This window comes from Ranitomeya variabilis, chromosome 1, assembly GCF_051348905.1.
Source record: "Ranitomeya variabilis isolate aRanVar5 chromosome 1, aRanVar5.hap1, whole genome shotgun sequence".
NCBI classification, from domain to species: Eukaryota; Metazoa; Chordata; class Amphibia; order Anura; family Dendrobatidae; genus Ranitomeya; species Ranitomeya variabilis.
This window is the reverse complement of record NC_135232.1, coordinates 726417099-726437779: the sequence shown is the minus strand read 5'-3', so window position 1 is coordinate 726437779 and position 20681 is coordinate 726417099. Positions and strand designations below refer to the sequence as shown.

Below are 20681 nucleotides of genomic sequence, written 5' to 3'. Positions count from 1 at the left end.
AGGGAAAGGGATGGAGAGGGAAAGGGATGGAGACGGAAAGGGGATGGAGAGGGAGAGCGAGGGAGGGAGAGGGAGCGTGAGGGGGAGGGAGCGCGAGGGGGATGGGGAGCAAAAGAGATGGGGAGAGAGAGACACAGAGAGATGGAGAGAGATAAAGAGATGGAGACAGGGAGAGAGAGAGCGAGACACAGAGAGAGAGATGGAGAGAGATAAAGAGAAATGGAGATAGAGACGGAGAGACAGAGAGTGACAGATGGAGGGACAGAGAGAGATGGAGAGACAAAGAGATAGAGAGACAGATATATAGATAGAGGAAAATAAGTATTTGATCCACTGCTGATTTTGCAAGTTTTCCCACCTACAGAGAATGGAGAGGTCTGTAATTTTTCTCGTAGTTACACTTCACCTGTGAGAGACAGAATGTATAAATAAAATCCAGAAAATCACATTGTATGATTTTTACATAATTAATTTGCATTTTATTGCAGGAAATAAGTATTTGATCACCGACCAACCAGCAAGAATTCTGACTCTCACAGACCTGTTAGTTTTTCTGTAAGAAGCCTCGTACGCTACACTCGTTACCTGTACTAGGCTATGTGCGCACGTTGCAGATTTGTTTGTGTAAAAATCTGCACGGTTTCTGCCTCTCTTGATAGAAAAAGCAGTTGAAAATCCACACTGTCTTTATGCGGATTTGATGCCTTTTTGTAACTCCACAGAGCTAAATAAAGATATATTATTAAAAAAAAATAATAATTGTGATGTAATTTCCTTGTTCAACCTCTTCAGCCAGACACCCTCATTAATATTAAATAAAGACACACACACACCAGCCTATGTAGGAGCATTAACAGAATTAACCTACTGCTGTAACCAAAAAGCAACTGTCAGAAATCTGTGTGAAACGCATTATCTGTTTATTTTTTAAAAATTAAAAAAAAATTGCCTGGGCTCCCGCATAATTTTAATAACCAGCAGAGGGAAAGCTGACGGCTGAGGGCAAATGTTAATATTCTGGGAAGGAGCCAATAGACATAAAGGTTCCCAGGTTATTAATATCAGCTCACAGCTGTTTGCTTAGCCTGGCTAGTTTACAGGGGAACCCCAGAAAAAATTTTAAATGGTGTCCACCTGTTGAGGGCAGAGCAAAGTACTGCAGTGCGCAGGCGACGGGAAAGGTCAGAGAGGCCCAGCGCCTGCGCACTGCAGTACTTTGCTCTGCCCTCAACAGGGCAGATAAAGAATGCCTACGCAGGAGCCACGGCAAGAAGAAAAGAAGAGGACGTCATCGTATGAAGATGGGAGGCGCCGGACCCGGAACGCACCTGGGTGAGTATAATATAACCTGTTTTTCTTATCTTTCAGGTGACATCGGGGGCTTATCTACAGAATTACAGAATGCTGCAGATAAGCCCCTGATGTCGGTGGTCTTAGCTTATAGGCGAATTTTGGAGTGACAGATTCCCTTTAAATGGACTATGGCAGAAAGGTGAGTATACGTTGGTTTATTATTTTTGATTGCTTGCAGGAGATGAGGGCGTCGGGGATTAGGTGTTCAGTGAGTATGTATATTGTGCAATTATGAAAATATTTTAATTTTTTTTTACAATTGAACACAGGTGCCCAGGTGCCGGATGATGGGACTACTATCCCATCATCGGCTCATGCTGTCACTGTTACATGTGGCACTAGACCTAGCCGGATGGGAGTAGCAGCCCCATCAGACGATGCCTGGGTACACACACATGCACAACACACGCAGACACCCGCAGACAGACACAGACAGACACTGACTTATTCTCCGCCCCACACACATTCTCCGCCCACACACTCTTCCTCCTTCAGACATAATTTCCTTTCTGCAGCGTTCAGCTCCTCCTCTGCTGTATACACCCTCGTGCTGGCTCCCAAAGAACCAGTTCAGTGCAAAAGCAGTAGGAACAAACAGTAACAACATAGAAGAGTACAACATAGCAACTAAAAAGAACAGGCAAAAGCCATATAAGCCATTAGGCTAACAGGGTGGGTGCTGTCTCCCCCAATGAGTGGCTCGGAGAAAAGGATTTTACGGTTAGTACACAAAAATCCCTGTTTCTCCTTCGCCTCATTGGGGGACACAGACCATGAGACATCCCAAAGCAGTCCCTGGGTGGGAAAACAACACAAAGTATTAGGCTTCATGCAACAACTGCCTAAATGTGCGAACAGAGCATCTGTTCTTCTGAAGGACGCCATCCTTGAGACGTACCTTCGCAGAGCTCTGACCAATTCCAGAGTGAAGAGAAATCTTTCAACCCTGTGAATAGGGGCCATACAAAAGGAAGGAAGTACAATGTCCTCGTTAAGATGGAAAGACGAAACGACCTTTGGCAAAAAGGACAGCGACGGCCTGAGGACAACCTTGTCCTGATGGAAATTAAGGAAAGGTGCCCGGCAGGATAAGGTGGCTAATTCCAAAACTGTTCTGATCGATGTGATCGCCACAAGGAAGGCAACCTTCCAGGACAGAAAAACCAACAAAATGTCCTGAAGCGGTTCAAAGGGAGGTACCTGAAAGGCACTTAGCAGCAAGTTGAGGTCCCAAGGCTCTAAAGGCATGCAATAGGGAGGAGCGACGTGTGACACCCCTTAAAGAAAGGTCTTAACCAGAAGTTTTGACGCGTTGCATCTCTGAAATAAGACCGATAAAGCGGAGATTTGGCCCTTGAGAGAGCTAAGTGCCAGGCCAGAGTCCAGACCGGCTTGTAGGTACTCTAAAATGGTGGGAACTGAGAAGAAGAAAGGGGAAAGACTGCGATCCTTGCACCAAGCAAAAAATGTCTTCCAGGTACGGTGATAGATACGGACCGATGTGGGTTTACGGGCATTAACCATAGTGGAAATGACCTGTTGAGAAAACCCAGCCTGGGTCAAGACCCAGGATTCATCGGCCACGCCGTTAAACACAGGGACCCTGAGTTCTGGAGGTAGATCGGAAGAGCCCTGGAAGAGCAGATCTGGCCGATCCAGCAGCCTCTAGGTTATGTCGGCGACGAGGAGTACCAACTCTGCGAACCATGAACGGCGTAGCAAATCGGAATCGGCCAGGATCACTGGGACTCCGGATTACTCTGGGGAGTAACGGTAAAGGGGAAAATGTACGGAAGCAGAATTAGCGCCACGAAAGAACCAGAGCATCCACTCCGATTGCTCTTGGATCTCGAGACCTCGCTATAAACTGGGGAACCTTGGCATTCAGTCTGGACACCATGAGGTCCACATCTGGGGTCCCCCAGCGAAGACAGATCTGGTTGAAGACTTCCAGATAAAGCTTCCACTCCCCCGAGGTGAGACCCTGACGGCTGAGGAAGTCCACCGTCAGTTTTCCATCCTGGAATGTGAATCGATGAGATCACCGAGTGGTTGTTCTCTGCCCATCGAAGGATGCAAGTTAAATCGGACATGGCCGCCCTGCTGTGGGTACCCCCTTGATGATTGATGTATGCCACAGCCGTGGCATTGTCTGATTGAATACAGATGGGGGTGACCCGTTAGAAGATGATGGAACTGTTGCAGGGCCAGCCGAATAGCACGGATCTCCAGAACGTTGATTGGTAGCTTCGATTCGTGAACTGACCAGTGGTCTTGAGCAGTGTGGTGGCGGAAGACTGCTCCCCAGAGGAAAGACTGGCATTGGTAGTCACTACCAGCCATTGAACGGGTAGGAAAGACTTCCCCCGGCTGAGGGAAGTGTTCAACGTCCGCCACCTGAGAGCCTGTCTGACCTGCAGGGACAAGTGGCACCTGCGGTCGAGAGAGAATGGGTTTCTGTCCCAAACTGCCAGAAGGGCATGTTGTAGGGGACGAAGGTGCAGTTGGGCAAAAGGGACAGCTTCCATTGCGGCCACCATCTTTCCTAGTACCCTCATTGCAAACTGGATGGAGTGAGGGGAACACTGACGAAGCGCTTAGGCTCCTTGTTGAAAGGCTAAGACCTTGTCTGGAGGGAGAATTACCAACCCCGGAGACAAGTCCAGGGACAGTCCTAGAAAGGAAATCTGTTGGGCTGGAACAGGAGAGGATTTGCTTAAGTTGGTCAGCCAGCCCAGGCGAGAAAGGTCATCCAAATAGGGCAGAACGATCACGCCCCAAGAGTGCAGGATGGACATGACAGCCGCCATGATCTTTGTGAATACTCTGGAGGCCGAAAGCAAGGCCGAAGGGCAGGGCCGTGAATTGAAAATGCTGGTCGTGTATGGCAAAGCGCTGGAATCTCTGGTGAGGGGGAAAAAAAAAAATCAGAATATGTAAGTAAGCGTGTCACGGGGCAATAATGGGAAAACAGGAGATGAGGAATCTGGGTCCCTGAACTGCCCCTCAGGCTAGGGGGAGCCCTGTTTTTCCTTAAATTGGGGGTACCCTTGAAGGTAGGGAGGCCCAAGTCATCTACCTGTCCCTATCTCCTGTTAAACCCGGAGCTAAACCCCCAACCCCCACCCAAGAGGTGAACAATGTAAACAGCACCACAAAGCAAATAAACAGGACAGTGAGGGGAACACAACACCAAAAGGGGAATGCACAAACAACAAAGGGACAAGGTAACAAAAACTCAGCACACCGATTCTAAGGCTACTTTCACACTAGCGTTATCAGGAGTACGTTGCAATGCGTCGTTTTGGAGAAAAAACACATCCTGCAAAGTTGCCCGCAGGATGCGTTTTTTCTCCATACACTTGCATTAGCGACGCATTGCGACGGATTGCCACACGTCGCATCCGTCGTGTGACGGATGCGTCATGTTTTGGCGGACCGTCGGCACAAAAAAACGTTACATGTAACTTTTTTTTTGTGCGTAACATCCGCCATTTTTGACCGCGCATGCGCGGCCGAAACTCCGCCCCCTCCTCCCCGGACATTACAATGGGGCAGCAGATGCGTTGAAAAACTGCATCCGCTGCCCCGTTGTGCATTTATTTCACAGCATGCGTCGGTACGTCGGGCCGACGCATGGCGATGGCCCCGTACCGACGCTAGTGTGAAAGTAGCCTAAACTCCACACAACAGATAGCAGAGCAACAAGACTCCAAACACCAGACTTGGCTGACACCAGGGAGCTGCTCCTGCTAGGTTGGTGTCAGAAAGGACCTGTATCACTAACAGTCAGCTGATGCACCAGGTGACCTTTTACAGGATGTGGGAGTGGTCACCAGCAACATCAGCTGACCCAGAAACACTGCAGTAACACCAGGTTGCCAGCGGGGAAATACTGCATTTAACCCCAATATTAAAACACATTCTCCCTCAAATAGGGAGAAAAAACGAGGTATCCACAAGATAATAAAATGTACAAAATTTCTTAGAAAAACTATATGAACATGAAATTTAGCAATGGATTCAAACAATACAGAGGAATCTCAATTAAAAACAAGCGGCAATGGGCAAAAATGAAAACGCAAACATTTCATAGCACCTGAAGTATACGGCTATTCCAATACACTCATGACCTTCAATATCCTAAAATTATTGCTGTAAACCTGTAATGACCTAAGAAACATGTGAACTAACAGCAACATGGAATTGACTAAGGGATCAGGAAAAAAGCCGACAAGACTGCAATCCAATGTGTAAACAAAAATTGTACAAAAACCGCAAAAAAAGTGCAATGTGCTAAAGATCAATTGTCATATTAGATCAAATGATCACTCTTTGGAGTGGAAGGTGTATTTATTATAGGTACGCACCTTTCCGCTCATGAAGGTCATGAGTGTGTTGGAATAGCCGTATACTTCAGGTGCTATGAAATGTTTGCGTTTTCATTTTTGCCCATTGCCGCTTGTTTTTAATTGAGATTCCTCTGTATTGTTTGAATCCATTGCTAAATTTCATGTTCATATAGTTTTTCTAATAAATTTTGTACATTTTATTATCTTGTGGATACCTCGTTTTTTCTCCCTATCTGAGGGAGAATGTGTTTTAATATAGTTGTTATTGAGGTGTATATACATTAGTGTTGGATATTTGTTATTCATATTTAACCCCAATAGCCTGAAAGGAAAAAAGTTTTAATTTGTCTGGAACCAGAGCTGCCTCAAATCCAAAAATGGATCGTGGCAAAGCGTCTCGGATGTCGATTGAGGCCAAGAATTCTCCATCTTCCAGGGAAGTGATAACTGTAACTGAGCGCAGAGATTCCATGCGGAAATGACAGACCTTGACAAACTTGTTTAGAAGTTTGAGGTCTAGTATGGGTCTTAACTTTCCGTCCTTCTTTGGGATGATGAAAAGGTTCGAATAGAAACCCTGAAACCTTTCGCTTTCTGGAACGGGGAAAATGACGCCATCGTGACGCAATGCGTCTATGGCCTAGGAGAAAAAGTTTTCCCTTGCCTCTGAAGAGGGAGGACGGGAGGGAAAGAAACGTGAAGGGGGACGTGTAACAAAGTCGATTTTGCATCCGGACGACACCAGATCTTTGACCCACTCGTTGGAGACGACGGAAAGCCAGACCTGGCGAAAGAAAAGTAGGCAGCCGCATACCCTGCCGGTGTCGTCCGGATAGCACTGATATTCAGCGTGAGGAAAATCTCTGCAACCTAAGTCCTTTAGGCCTCGACTGTTTGGGTCAGGACTTCCAATGCTGGCTAGGTCTGTACGAGACCCGAGTTCCTCCATCCCTTTGTGGAGAATGTCCTGAACCGGACAAAGTAGTGGTAGTGGCCCAGCCTGGAGTGGAGTGAAAGGAACGGAAACGCATTTGTTGCTGTCTCCGAAAGGGATGCCTAAGTCTCTGTTGGGGAAGGAATTTACTCTTTCATCCTGTAGCATCGGAAATAAGCTGATCCAGTTTTTCTCCAAATAAGCGACTGCTTTGATAAGCAAAGGAGGCGAGAGACTTTTTTGATGCAGAGTCCGCCTTTCACTCTCTGAGCCATAGTGTCCTTCTGATAGTGATGGCATTGGCTGCTGACTGAGCAGCACAGCCAGGCGTATCCAAGGATGTATGTACCAGGTAATCGCCTGACCGGGAAATTTGGTTGGCAAGGTGCCCCGCCTCTAGGGGAAGGTTACTGCTTCGAAGTGAATAAGCTAAGGTGTCTGACTAGAAAACCATTGCTTCAGCTACCCATGCTGCGGCAAAGGATGGATAGAGAGCCGAACCTGAGGCCTCAAAGACAGAGCGAGCCAAACTTTCTACCTGATGGTCTGTGGGATTTTTGATGGATGAGCCATCCGGCACAGACAGGAGAGTTTTGGACGCTAGGCGGGATACTGGGGGATCTACCACCGGAGATTCAGCTCAATTTTTTTTCAGATCAGCTGAAAAAGGATACTTTGCTTCAAGAGTCCTTTGTCCTGTGAAGTGTTTATCTGGGCGTTCTCTGTGCCTATTAACTATGGCTCTAAATTCAGGATGAATAGCAAATGCCTTATGAGAGCGTTTAGTCCTCTTAAAGGACACGGTTTGATCTGGAGCAGAGCCGGAATCTTCCTCAACCTTTAATGCCTGGTTGACAGCCTCAATCAGTGAATCCACTGTTTTCTGAAAATCTGGTGAATCCGGATCTAAGGAATCATCAGATTCGCAGTCAGATTCACGTTCGCTACTGACCTCTGGAGAGGGAGAGCGAGAAACAGAGCTCTGAGGTGACAAGGCACGTGTCTGCTCAGGAGACATGCTACGGATCCGTTTTCTAGGTGCCTGACGGCTTCTAGAGTGCTTTCAGCCCCTGCTAACAGACTGCTTCCAGCTTGGGAAGGATCTGTCAACATCAGTCCTGCAAATGCTCCGGTAACCTGAAGGATCAGGGAGGGATTCAATCGCTTTGGCCAGCGAAGCCATGGATTGAGACAGTGACGAAGCCCACTCAGGGGGACTAGGTACACTGGGCTCGGTGGCAGAGGAGGGTTCCTGAGTGCAGATGGGGTCACAGGCATTGCAGAGAGGCGAACTCTGAGCCTTAGGAAACGCAGACTTGCAGGAGGAGCATGAAGTAAAAAATATAGCCATAGTCTTGTTAGACTGCCTTAGGCTGGGACATGATGTACCCTTCTATGTGGCCCTATAATAATAGGGGTTGCTGAGAAGGGATACTGCTAAGAAAAAGGGTTACAGCAGGGAGGAGGATGTATAATGCAGCGCTGCCTTACCTAGGTCTGTGTCCCCGATCCTCCTGCGTTTCTCCAACTGCCTGGCCCCTGCCTTGAGAACACTAGCTGCGGGTCCTGATGGCAGTTAGTGTGTCCTGAGGAGGTCTGGGGGGAGAAAGATGGCCCCCATGATCTCAGAGGCACTTCTCGTGCTGTGCGAGAAGCACCAGGACCGGTGGGCGGAGCCTCCGCATCGCATCATCGCATGGGCGGAGATACGGGTTTTGGCCTAGTACAGGGCTGAAGCCGGGGACTAAACTTGCGGCGCCAATGCAGGAAGGGGCCGAATGCGTGCCCCCGCAGTCAAAATCGTTCCCCCTTAACCAGAGCAGCCCCAGACTGCTTGAAAGGAGCCCTCCAGCCCCGGCACTTACCCGGAGAAGCTGCCGGGTGGCAGGTAAGGCAGCTGTGCTGCTGCTGGTTTGGACGGTGCAGGGATAAAGGGGAAAACTCTCAATCCACCATCCCTTTAGAAGGGAGGTGGAGAGGGACCATCCGCCTCCTTGTACCATCCTCTTTAATAGTGGTGGTGCAGTGGGGGCTGCTCGGACGCCAAAAGAGGGGCCACTGTACATCTAAGGGGTTAAATCCTAGGATGGGACAGGGCTAAATATCCGGCATTAGGCCTGGCTGTGGAAGAGGATACGTGGAGGCGACACTCCATGTGCTCGTCCGTTAGGGGTGTGGGGAGATCGGTGCCCTAGAAGGGACCAGTCGCCCAAAAAAATTCAGCCCAGGCTTGGCATTCCACATCGCAGGAGAGGATAAGAGAGGCAACACACTCTGTGCTCACCTGTTGATGGTTCGGCGAGATCAGAACCTTGAAAGGATCCGTCGCCCCTTCATTCCACTTGGAAAAATGTAAAAATTGATAAAAATGTAAAAATAAAATAATAAAGAGCTTTTGGTCTGAAGACCAGACACTTGTGCCTCCTACGGACACTAAGCAAGAACTGGTTCTCTGGGAGCCAGCAGGAGGGTGCATACTGCAGGGGAGGAGCTAACTTTTTTTGTGTTAACTCAGTGTCAGCCTCCTAGTGGCAAGCAGCATACACCCACGGTCTGTGTCCCCCAATGAGGTGAAGGAGAAAATAGAACTTGTGGTGTTAACTCCACTCGCTGTGTTTGGAAGAAGAAGGAGGAGTTTAACCCCAAGAACACCGTCCCAACCGTGAAGAATGGTGGGGGAAACATCATACTTTGGGGGTGCTTTTCTGCAAAGGAGACAGGATGACTGCACCGTATTGAAGGGAGGATAGATGGGGTCATGTATAGTGAGATTTTGGCCAACAACCTCCTTCCCTCAGTAAGAGCATTGAAGATGGGTCATGGCTGAGTCTTCCAGCATGACACTGCCCCAAAACACACAGCCAGGGCAACTAAGGAATGGCTCCATAAGAAACATTTCAAGGTCCCGGGGTGGCCTAGCCATTCTCCAGACCTGAACCCAATGGAAAATTTTTGGAAGGAGCTGAAACTCGATGCTGCCCAGCGACAGCCCCAAAACCTGAAAGATCTGAAGATGTAAGGAGGAGTAGACCAAAATCCCCGCATCAGTGTGTGCAAACTAGGTCAAGAACTACAAGAAACATCTGACCTCTGTAATTACAAACAAAGGTTCCTGTACCAAATATTAAGTTTTGTTTTTCTATTGTGTCAAATACTTATTTCATGCAATAATATGCAAATTAATTATGGAAAAATTTTTAATACAATTTGATTTTCTGGATTTTATTTTCAGGTGAAGTGCACTTACCATAACAATAACAGACCTCTCCATTCTTTGCAAATGGGAAAACTTGCAAAATCGGCAGTGGATGAAATACTTATTTTCCCCACTGTAGATAGATAATAGACAGATGGCCGCTGACCGGGAAGTTGTAGGCGCAGTTTTTCCTGACGGCGGAATACTTCTTCTCCAGCTCCATGGTCTCCATCGGGCCGTCGTTGTGGCCGTTCTCTTGGTGGAGCCCCAGCCTGCAGAGCTTCTTGTAGAAGTCCAGGAACCACATGTGTTGCTCTGGGGTGAAGAGGCCTAGAAGATAGCACAGAGTCAGGACGCTCGCCTCCTCCGGCCGTACGCAGAGACGCCCAATAGTAGCAGTACATCGCCTTCAGCAAGTGATAGTTAAGTGAAATCATGGCGCAGTAATCACCGGAGCTTCGTTACACATTGAAGCTTAAAACAAAGGAAATTACAGCAAAACACTACTAATAATGGGAGGTAACATCAGGTAGCGCTAAAGAATAAGGGGTGACTCATGCCGGGTGAGAGAAGAATGAGCTCGGGGTCACCATCAGAAAATGACATACACAAAGCTACCGGACAACCTGCAGCTCCTGAGCGCACACTACTCATATGCTCTGCAAGGCCTGCTAGGAGTTGTAATTTTTCAATGGAGAGCAGCCGCTGTGCTATAGGATTCAGTGTCAATTGTCAGCTCAACTATGGATCCCCAGCTATAGAAACAATAGGGGGTAGCTCTATGTCCCCCAATAAGAGAGAGGTTCTACGTTCCCCTCGAGGAGAGCGGGGGCGGGTAAAAGTCCCCCTCCAGGACTCCAGGAGAGTCGGCCTACGTCCCCCCTACAGGAGAGAGGGTCCACATCCCCACATCCCCCTCTAGAACATCCGGGCTACGTCCTTCCCCAGGAGCGCAGGGGCGGGCCAAAGTCCCCATCCGGGACAGCGGGCCGACGTACGTCCCCCCCGGCACAACGGGTGCCTAAGTCGTCCCCCCCCCCCCCCGGGACAACGGGGGCCTACGTCCCCCTCCGGGACAGCGGGGGCCTACGTCCCCCTTCGGGACAGCGGGTGCCTACGTCCCCCTTCGGGACAGCGGGTGCCTACGTGCTCCTCCAGGACAGCGGGCCTACGTGCCCCTACAGGAGAGGGGGCCCACGTGCTCCTCCAGAGAGCAGGACTACATGCCCCTACAGAGAGCGGGCCTACATGCCCCTCCAGGACAGCGGGCCTACGTGCCCCTACAGGACAGCGGGCCTATGTACCCCTCCAGGAGAGCGGGTCTACGTCCCCCTACAGGAGATCGGGGGCATGTCTACATCCCGATACAGGACCAGGGGTGGGTCTACGTCCCCATTCAGGAGTAGGGCCGGGTCTACATCCCCCTCAAGGAGCAGGAGTGGGTCTACGTCCCCCTACAGGAGAGCGGAGGCGGGTCTACGGCCCCCTGAAGGAGAGCAGGGGCGGGTCTACGTCTTACTCTTTTTGACACGGTGTACCGGACCTTCAGAGAGGCAGGCATTTATAGTTTTAGAAAAGCCATTATCAGTTAAGGAGCAATGCATTTTGGGAAAAGAAGGAAGGAAAAATGTTGAAGAAAAACAGTCAACTTAAAACCAGCGGATAGCATGAAACACGGGTATTACTTACCTGGTAATGTGTTTTTTCATAACCCATGACAGCACCACGAGAGAGGGCATCCGCCCTTCAAGGACAGGAAACCTTCAAGATAAAAAGGACGGCTCCTATCTCCGCATCAGTTGCTTTCCAGAGCATGAGAGGAAGTCCGCCGATTAGTGTACACTCAAAATAACTTATACAACTATATATTCAAATCAATATTATCCACGCCAAGGGGAATATCTAACAACTAAAATTCACCGAACAAAAAGGAGTGATTAGGAAAGGAGGGAATATAAGGGTGCCGTCATGGGTTACGAAAAAAACACATTAAAAGTTAAGTAATACCCGTGTTTTTCAGTCACCCATGACGGCACCACGAGAGAATTTCAGAGATCTAGATTCTTAGGGAGGGATCACAGCTTGCAGAACCCTTCTCCCAAACGTGAGGTCTGAGGAGGCAGACAGGTCTAACCTATAGTGCTTGAAAAAAGCAGAAGATGACAATGTGGCGGCCTTTCAAATCTGGTCGATGGAGGCATCTGCTCTTTCTGCCCAGCACGTCACCATGGCTTTCGTAGAATGTGCCTTCAGACCTTCAGGAATAGCCCTGCCTGTACTAACATAAGTTAGCTTTATGGCGTCCCTCACCCACCTAGTTATAGTTTGCTTGGACACTTTAAGGCCCTTCCTGGACGCCTGAAAGGACACAAACAGGGCTCTCTGTTTCCCCCAAGGTTCTGTCATCTCTAAATAATGTACAAGTCACCTCTTAACATCTAGAGTATGCAGCTTTTCTTCCTTCTGGTTGTTTGGGTTAGGGCAGAAGGATGGTAGGATTATTTCCTGAGCTCTGTGGAATTTTGTTACCACCTTAGGGAGGTAAAAAGGGTCCAATTTTAACCCTACCCTATATACTCCATGACCTGAGTGTAGGGAGGGTCTGCAGATAAAGCATGTAAATCACTTATTCTTCAGGCCGAAGTAAGTGCTACTAACAAAGCTGTCTTCAGTGAAATCATCTTTTCAGAGACTGAGTCTAGCGGCTCAAAGGGACTCTCTGCCATTTGCGACAATACCAGATTGAGATCCCATGGAGGAGGCCTAGGAGATGGAACTGAGCTGGATCTGGAACAGGCTCTAATGAACCTCGCCTATTATTCGCCAGGTGACAATTATTATTATTATTATTTATTATGATAGCGCCATTTATTCCATGGCGCTTTATATATAAGGCCCTCAGTGCTGAAACCTGAACTTTAAGGGTACTAACTGCTAGGCTGAGCTCTGAAGAAATTCTAGTATGGATACTAACGGGACCCACCCTTCCCGAAACGGTCCTGAAAAGGATAAGAATCTTCTCCAAAACCTCCCATAACTTTTAGTAGTTACCAGTTTTCTGCTACTAAGCAGGGTGGAGACTAACCTTGCCGAGAAACCCTTCCCCTCTAAAAGTGACGTCTCAAATTCCGGGCTGTTAAATGCAACCCGGACATCTGAGGCCATATGGAGACAGGGTCCCTGGGATAGGAGATCCTGGTCTTCTGAAAGAACCCATGGATCAGTTACGGACATTGCTTTCAGCCAGTAGAACAAAGGCCTCTTTGGCCAGAACAGGACTATCAGAATTACGTTGGCTTTGTCCTCCCTGATCTTTCTCAACACTGATCGTATGAGGCACATTGGAGGAAAGGCATAGAGGAGCCCTGGTGCCCATTCTATCCTGAAAGCATCTATCGCCACAGATCGTCTGCTAGATTTAGGGAACATAATCTCTTCTGCTACCGCCATTAGAGGACGTGAGCAAGTACCCCCATGGTGGTTTATGTAGGCTACTGTGGCTCGATTGTCCGATAACACTCTCACGTGGTGACCTTGTAGATGAGGTAAGAGCCCCTCAACGCTGTTTCGACTGCTAGGAGCTCCCAATTGTTTGACGAAAGATCCCTTTCTGGATGACCCTGCAGAACCAGCTCGCTCTCCAGCACACACCACTGAAGATCTCTTGTGGGGAACTGTGCCCACTTCACCACTGGTATACAGGCAGTTAGTGACCCCAAAAACGGCTCATCTCAGGGAGAAAGACATTTTAGTAATACCATATCTGGATGACTTTTTGATAGTGGGGAATTCTCTTCTCCACTGTCGGGAGCAAGTCACATTGGTCAGAGGCGCCTTGCAGACTCTGGGGTAGCATTTGAACCTGCAGAAATCAAGACTGGAGCCAGTGACTGTACAAGTTTTCTTGGGTCTGATAATAGACTCAGTAAGACAGGAATGTCGTCTGCCGGAGGAAAAGGAGAGAAAGATCAAGGAGCTAGTTTCATCAGCAATGGTGAATCCCAGAATGACCCACAGGAGAGTAATGTCGCATTTGGGGTCACTAACTGCCTGTATACCAGTGGTGAAGTGGGCACAGTTCCCCACAAGAGATCTTCAGTGGTGTGTGCTGGAGAGCGAGCTGGTTCTGCAGGGTCATTCAGATATGGTATTACTAAAATGTCTTTCTCCCTGAGATGAGCTGTTACTTCCGCAACCAGCTTTGTGAATACCCGGGAGGCTACTGCTACCCCGAAGGGGAGAGCACAGTATTGAAATTGATATAATTGAACTCTTAATTGTACCGCTACCCTAAGGAACCTCCGATCTTGCTTGCGGATGGGGACATGACAGTAAGCGTCTTTGAGGTCCAGGACCGTCATGTAACAATGTGGGAAGAGGACTTTTATCGCCATTCTTATTGACTCCATCTTGAACGAAGGGATTACTAAAACTTGTTGAGGCGCTTCAAGTTTAATAGTCCTCCAAGAACTGTCTGGCTTTTTTGTATCAGAAATAGGGGGGAATAGAAGCCCTTTTCCCTTTCTTCTATGGGAACCTCTTCCAGAACGTGCTTCTCTAGCAATGATTATCTCGTCCTCCAGGGCTTGTTTTTGCTGAGTAGGTTGTACCGATGTCTTTACGAAGGCTTGTGGTGGGAGATGATGGAAATTTAGCTTCAGACCTGACGCCACAATCAGGATCCAGGTACATGAAGAAATTCTCTCCCAGGCGGAGAGGAAGTAAGCGAGCCTCCATCCCATCTGGGAAAAGAAGTAATTGGGGAGGTTTTTTGGACTCTCTGGAAGGCTTCCCAAAAAGGAAATGTCTCCCTCCTTTGGACTGTTTGTCTGGTCTGTCCCTTTCTCTGAATGTCTGTCTCTTGTACCTGTGACCCGTCCGAAAGGATCGCTGAAAGGATGGAAAGGGGGGGCTTCGGAAACCCTTTCTTCTTATCCCCTGCTTTCTCTAATATCTCATCCAGTGCTGGCCCAAATAAAAAATTTCCATAGCAAGAAGAGAACAGAGCTTGGCCTTAGCTTGCATATCACCATGCCAACATTTCAACCACACTGTGCGATGTCCAGCATTAGCTAGAGCCGCTGATCTGGCCGCTAACCTTGCTGAGTCCTCTGAAGCTTCCGCCAAAAATGTTGCTGCAGCCTTAATGGTGGGGATTGCGGCTAGTATTGTCTCTCTTGGGACTCGCTGCTCTACCTGGTCTTCGAGGTTATCCAGCCAGACCTTCAACATTCTAGCCACACATGTAGCCGCAATGGCTGGCCTAAGTGCCCCTGCCGAGGATTCCCAAGCCACCTTAAGGAAACTGTCCATTTTTCTATCTAAAGGCTCTTTCAATGACCTCAGGTCTTCAAAACGGGAGAGAAAACTTCCTTGAGATTTTAGAAATTGCAACGTCCAACTTGGGGGCTTTGTCCCAGGAGGAGGATGATTCCTCATCAAAAGGGTATTTTCTCTTAAGGGATGTAACCCCCTGTACTCTTCTGTCAGGCCTCTCCCATTCCCTCTTAATGAGACCCTGCAACTGTTCATTCACAGGAAAGTTTCTATGTTTTTTTCTTTTGTAGATCCCCAAACATAAGGTCCTGTGCCGAGTTTTTTCATCCACTAGACCCATAGCGGACCGTACTGCCTTTATCAGTCTATCCGTAGCCTCTATTGGAAAACCAAACTCCTCTTCTGAGCTGCTAAAGGATAAGTCCGACTGATCCGAGTATCCTGGCTCTGATGCTGAGGACTCAACATGTGATGAAGGTGATGGGCTGGATTTATTCCTTCCCCTACTGCCACTGTCAGGGCCTGCATCATGCTAACATTTTACTATTTTTAGGGACCCCCTACTCTCCATCCCAAAAATAATAAGGAGAGAGAGAAAGAGCGGGAGAGAGAGACAGGAAAGGAGAAAGAAACAGACATTAGCATACTGCACTTTCTCGTAGGTCACTCACCACTTGGATGCTTTATATGGGTACCGAATCCGAAGGATGAACGACGTCAGAAATGTCTCCTCCAGAGACTATGGCTCTCTCCTTCCTTGCACCATGATGGTCCGCCTGTATACTGCCCGAGTGGCCCTTGCTGCTGTTGGGGGCGACTGCTGGGGATCGTGACTCCTCTTATCCTGTGGCCGAGAATGACGCTTCTGGGGCGCGACTTCCGGTACGGACTCTCCGACACCACGCGTCCCCGGAAAGCTACTGCTTGCGCGCCTCACACCGATGCAAGGACAGCCGGGGGGAGCCACAAGGCTAAAAAGGTGAGATCTCCGTCCCCGTCATCTTCTACCACTGGGCCTGCCCGCAGGCGACCAACAGGCAGGGGGGAAAAACATGTCAGTGGCACTGGGAGAAGAGCGTACACCAGAGACCGGCCTCCAAACGCACAGGGAGGGCAAGATATTCTGCCCTCCGTGGCACTACCGAAACTATAGCAGCGACCGCAGCAGACCAGGTCAGCCCAAAAAAACGGCCGCCCCAGGCCCGGGCATCCTTATAATTTTTCCACCCGGGCACCGATATACTCCTGGGTGTCATGGCATGGCATGGCAAAAAAGGCATACCCACGCTTCGCTCAGGGAGGGCACGATATAGTGGCCTCCGAGGCGCTACCGGTACCAGGCGACGGCCGCAGCAGACCCAGATCTGCCAAACCCAGGTCATCCACGGCCCAGGTAACCAGGTATCCTCTTCTATCTTCCTGATCTTTATCCATCAAAGACAGGAAACCAACTGATGCGGAGAGAGGAGCTGCCCTTTTTATATTGAAGGTCTCCTGTCCTTGAAGGGGCGGATCCCCTCTCTCGTGGTGTCGTCAGAGGTGACTGAAAAAAATCGGAATCAATCTCTGCCTGAATGCGACATTTAAAAGTTTTCGGGACTCTTAGAATACAGATCCCATGTATCAGCCCATCATAGCAAATCCGGTGCATTAATATTAAAGGTAAACATCCCTTTAAGAGTGACCCACCTTGTAACCCATGGCAGAGCTTCCCGAGATGCAAGGACAGAGAAGTGAGGACGGATTCATCGGCTTTGAAAGATTTCTCGCAGAATGACTTGACCAGAGGAAGAACGATCTGACTTCTGTCGTCTGTAAGGGAGAAATATTCATATGATAGACATATTACATTGTATCGCTGCTTCGTGATATCATTAAATTGTATCATTGTCATCATTACATTTTATCATTACATTGCTGCATTCTATCATATGGCTACATTGTATCATTATATAGCTGCATTGTATCTTTGTGTCATTTTATAGCTGCATTGTGCCATTATATAGCTGCAGTGTGTCATTATATCGCTGTATTGTGTCATTATATCGCTGCATTGTATCATCATATCACTGCATTGTCATTATATAGCTGCATTGTGTCATTATATCGCTGCATTGTATCATCATATCGCTACATTGTCATTATATCACGTTGTGTCATTATATCACTACATTGCATCATCATATCGCTGCATTGTGTTATTATATCGCTGCATTGTGTGATTATATCGCTACCAATGTAGCTACCAATACATTCTATCATTATATCGCTGCATTGCATCATTAAATCGCTACATTGTATCATTATATTGATGCACTGTATCATTGTTGTCCCTCAATCCCAGCCCTCTTCCCTTTTCTGAACGTGGAGGACTCAAATAGCTTCTATTCTGCTTCTCCCCATGAATCTCTGTGATACTGATCATGGTAACCTTACTACTGACAGTGCCTTGCGAAAGTATTTGGCCCCTGGAACTTTTCAACCTTTTCCCACATATAATGCTTCAAACATAAAAAATACCAAATGTAAATTTTTGGTGAAAAAGTGGAACACAATTTTGAAGTTGAACGAAATATATTGGTTATTTAAAATTTTTGTGGAAATTCAAAAACTGAAAAGTGGGGCGTGCAATATTATTCGGCCCCTTTACTTTCAGTGCAGCAAACTGACTTCAGAAGTTCACTGTGGATATCTGAAAGATCCAATGTTGTCCTAAATGCCTAATGATGATAAATATAATCCACCTGTGTGTAATCAAGTCTCCGTGTAAATGCACCTGCTCTGTGATAGTCTCAGGGTTCTGTTTGAATCACAGAGAGCATTATGAAGACCAAGGAACACAACAGGCAGGTCTGTGATACTGTTGTGAAGTTTAAAGCCGGATTTGGATACAAAATGATTTCCAAAACTTTAAACATCCCAAGGAGCACTGTGCAAGCGATCATATTGAAATGGAAGGAGTATCATACTGCTGCAGATCTACCAAGGCCTGGCCGTCCCTCTAAACTTTCATCTCAAACAAGGAGAAGACTGATCAGAGATGCAGCCAAGAGGCCCATGATCACTCTGGATGAACTGCAGAGATCTACAGCTGAGGTGGGACAGTCTGTCCATAGGACAACAATCAGTCGTACACTGCACAAATATGGCCTTTATGGAAGAGGGGCAAGAAGAAAGCCATTTCTCAAAGATATCCATAAAAAGTGTTGTTTAAAGTTTGCAACAAGCCACCTGGGAGACACACCAAACATATGGAAGAAGGTGCTCTGGTCAGATGAAACCAAAATCGAACTTTTTGGCAACAATGCCAAACAATATGTTTGGCGTAAAGGCAACACAGCTCATCACCCTGAACACACCATCCCCACTGTCAAACGTGGTGGTGGCAGCATCATGGTTTGGGCCTGCTTTTCTTCAGCAGGGACAGGGAAGATGGTTAAAATTGATGGGAAGATGGATGGAGCCAAATACAGGACCATTCTTGAAGAAAACCTGTTTGAGTCTGCAAAAGACCTGAGACTGGGACAGAGATCTGTCTTCCAGCAAGACAATGATCCCAAACATAAAGCAAAATCTACACTGTGTTCCAAATTATTATGCAAATTGGATTTAAGTGTCATAAAGATTTAATTGTTTTGTTTTTCAAATAAACTCATGGATGGTATTGTGTCTCAGGGCTCAATGGATCACTGAAATCAATCTTAAACACATGTGATAATTGGTTTTCCAGGTGATTCTAATTAAAGGAAAACTACTTAAAAATGATGTTCCACATTATTAAGCAGGTCACAGGTTTCAAGTAACATGGGAAAGAAACAGGATCTCTCTGCTGCTGAAAAGCATCAAATAGTGCAATGCCTTGGTGAAGGGATGAAAACATTAGAAATTTTCCAAAAACATAAGCGTGATCATCGTACTGTTAAGAGATTTGTGGCTGTATCTGAGCACAAATGTGTTTGTGCTGATAAAGGCATAATGAGGAAGATTTCTGCCAGGCAAGTTCATCGGATTAAGAGAGCAGCTGCTAAAAAGCCATTACAAAGCAGCAAACAGATATTTGAAGCTGCTGGTGCCTCTGGAGTCCCTCGAACCTCAAGGTGTAGGCTCCTTCAAAGGCTTGTTGTGATGCATAAACCTACTATTCGGCCACCGTTAAACCGTGTTCACAAGCAGAAATGGTTGTATTGGGCCCACACATACATGAAGACTAATTTCCAAACAGTCATGTTTACTGATAAGTGTTGAGCAACCCTGGATGGTCCAGATGGATGGAGTAGTGGATGGTTGGTGGATGGCCACCATGTCCCAACAAGGCTGCAACGTCAGCGAGGAGGTGGAGGAGTCATGTTTTGAGCCAGAATCATGGGAAACAGCTGGTAAGGCCCTTTAAGGTTCCTGAAGGTGTGAAAATGACCTCTGCAAAGTATATAGAGTTTCTGACTGACAACTTTCTTCTATGGTCTAAAAAGCAGAAACGTGCCTTCAGGAGCAAAATCATCTTCATGCTGACAATGCCCCATCTCATGCTGCAAAGAATACCTCTGAGTCATTGGCTGCTATGGGCATAAAAGGAGATAAACTCATGGTGTGGCCACCATCTTCCTCTGACCTCAACCCTATAGAGAACCTTTAGAGGATCATCAAGCAAAAGATCTATGAGAGGGTGGGAGGCAGTTCACATCCAAACAGCAGCTCTGGGAGGCTATTCCAACTTCATGCAAAGAAATACAAGCAGAAAATCTCCAAAAACTCACAAGTTCAATGGATGCAAGAATTGTGAAGGTGACATCAAAGAAGGGTCCTATGTTACCATGTAACTTGGCCTGTTGGGATGTTTTGGCGTTAAATAGCTTTTTTGTTCAGTGAATGTGACCTCCTAACGCTGCAAATTCCACAAATGAGCATTTTCAGTTCTTTAAAACATATCAAGTGTTTAGAAATTCTACTGTGCATAATAATTTGGAACAGTGCATTTTGAGTTTTTATTCATTTTGGAGATTATACTGTTATCATTGGGAGGTTTCTTCAATAAAATTTGATGTATAATCTAACGGGTGATGACTTTTATTAGACTGACTGTCATTTGCACCGACCATTTAGGAAAATCTGATAAAAATGTAATTTGCATAATAATTTGGAACATAGTGTACAATGGAATGGTTCACAAATAAACGTATCCAGGTGTTAAAATAGCCAAGTCAAAGTCCAGACCTCAATCCAATCGAGATTCTGTGGAAAGAGCTGAAACCTGCTGTTCACAAACGATCTCCATCAAACCTCACTGAGCTCGAGCTGTTTGCCAAGGAAGAATGTGCAAGAATTTCAGTCTCTCGATGTACAAAACTGATAGACACATACCCCAAGCGACTTGCAGCTGTAATCGCAGCAAAAGGTGGCGCAACAAAGTATTAAGTTAAAAGGGCTGAATAATATTGCACGCCCCACTTTTCAGTTTTTGAATTTCCACAAAAATGTAAAATAACCAATAAATTTCATTCAACTTCACAATTGTGTTCCACTTGTTGTTGATTCTTCAAAAAAAATTTACATTTGGTATCTTTATGTTTGA

General features: G+C 47.1%; 1 protein-coding gene across 7 annotated transcripts in view; it reads right to left on the bottom strand.

The window, feature by feature from the left end:
- PPP4R4 (protein phosphatase 4 regulatory subunit 4) overlaps positions 1-20681 on the bottom strand; it is a 97657-nt gene that overhangs the window by 14481 nt on the left and 62495 nt on the right. For all 7 annotated transcript variants that reach the window (XM_077268365.1, XM_077268368.1, XM_077268379.1 and 4 more), the window contains 2 exons: positions 16802-16924; positions 10002-10165 (listed from right to left, as the gene is read on the bottom strand). In XM_077268365.1, coding sequence (XP_077124480.1) covers positions 10002-10165; positions 16802-16924 — 287 coding nt within the window. The remainder of the gene's footprint in view (positions 1-10001; positions 10166-16801; positions 16925-20681) is intronic.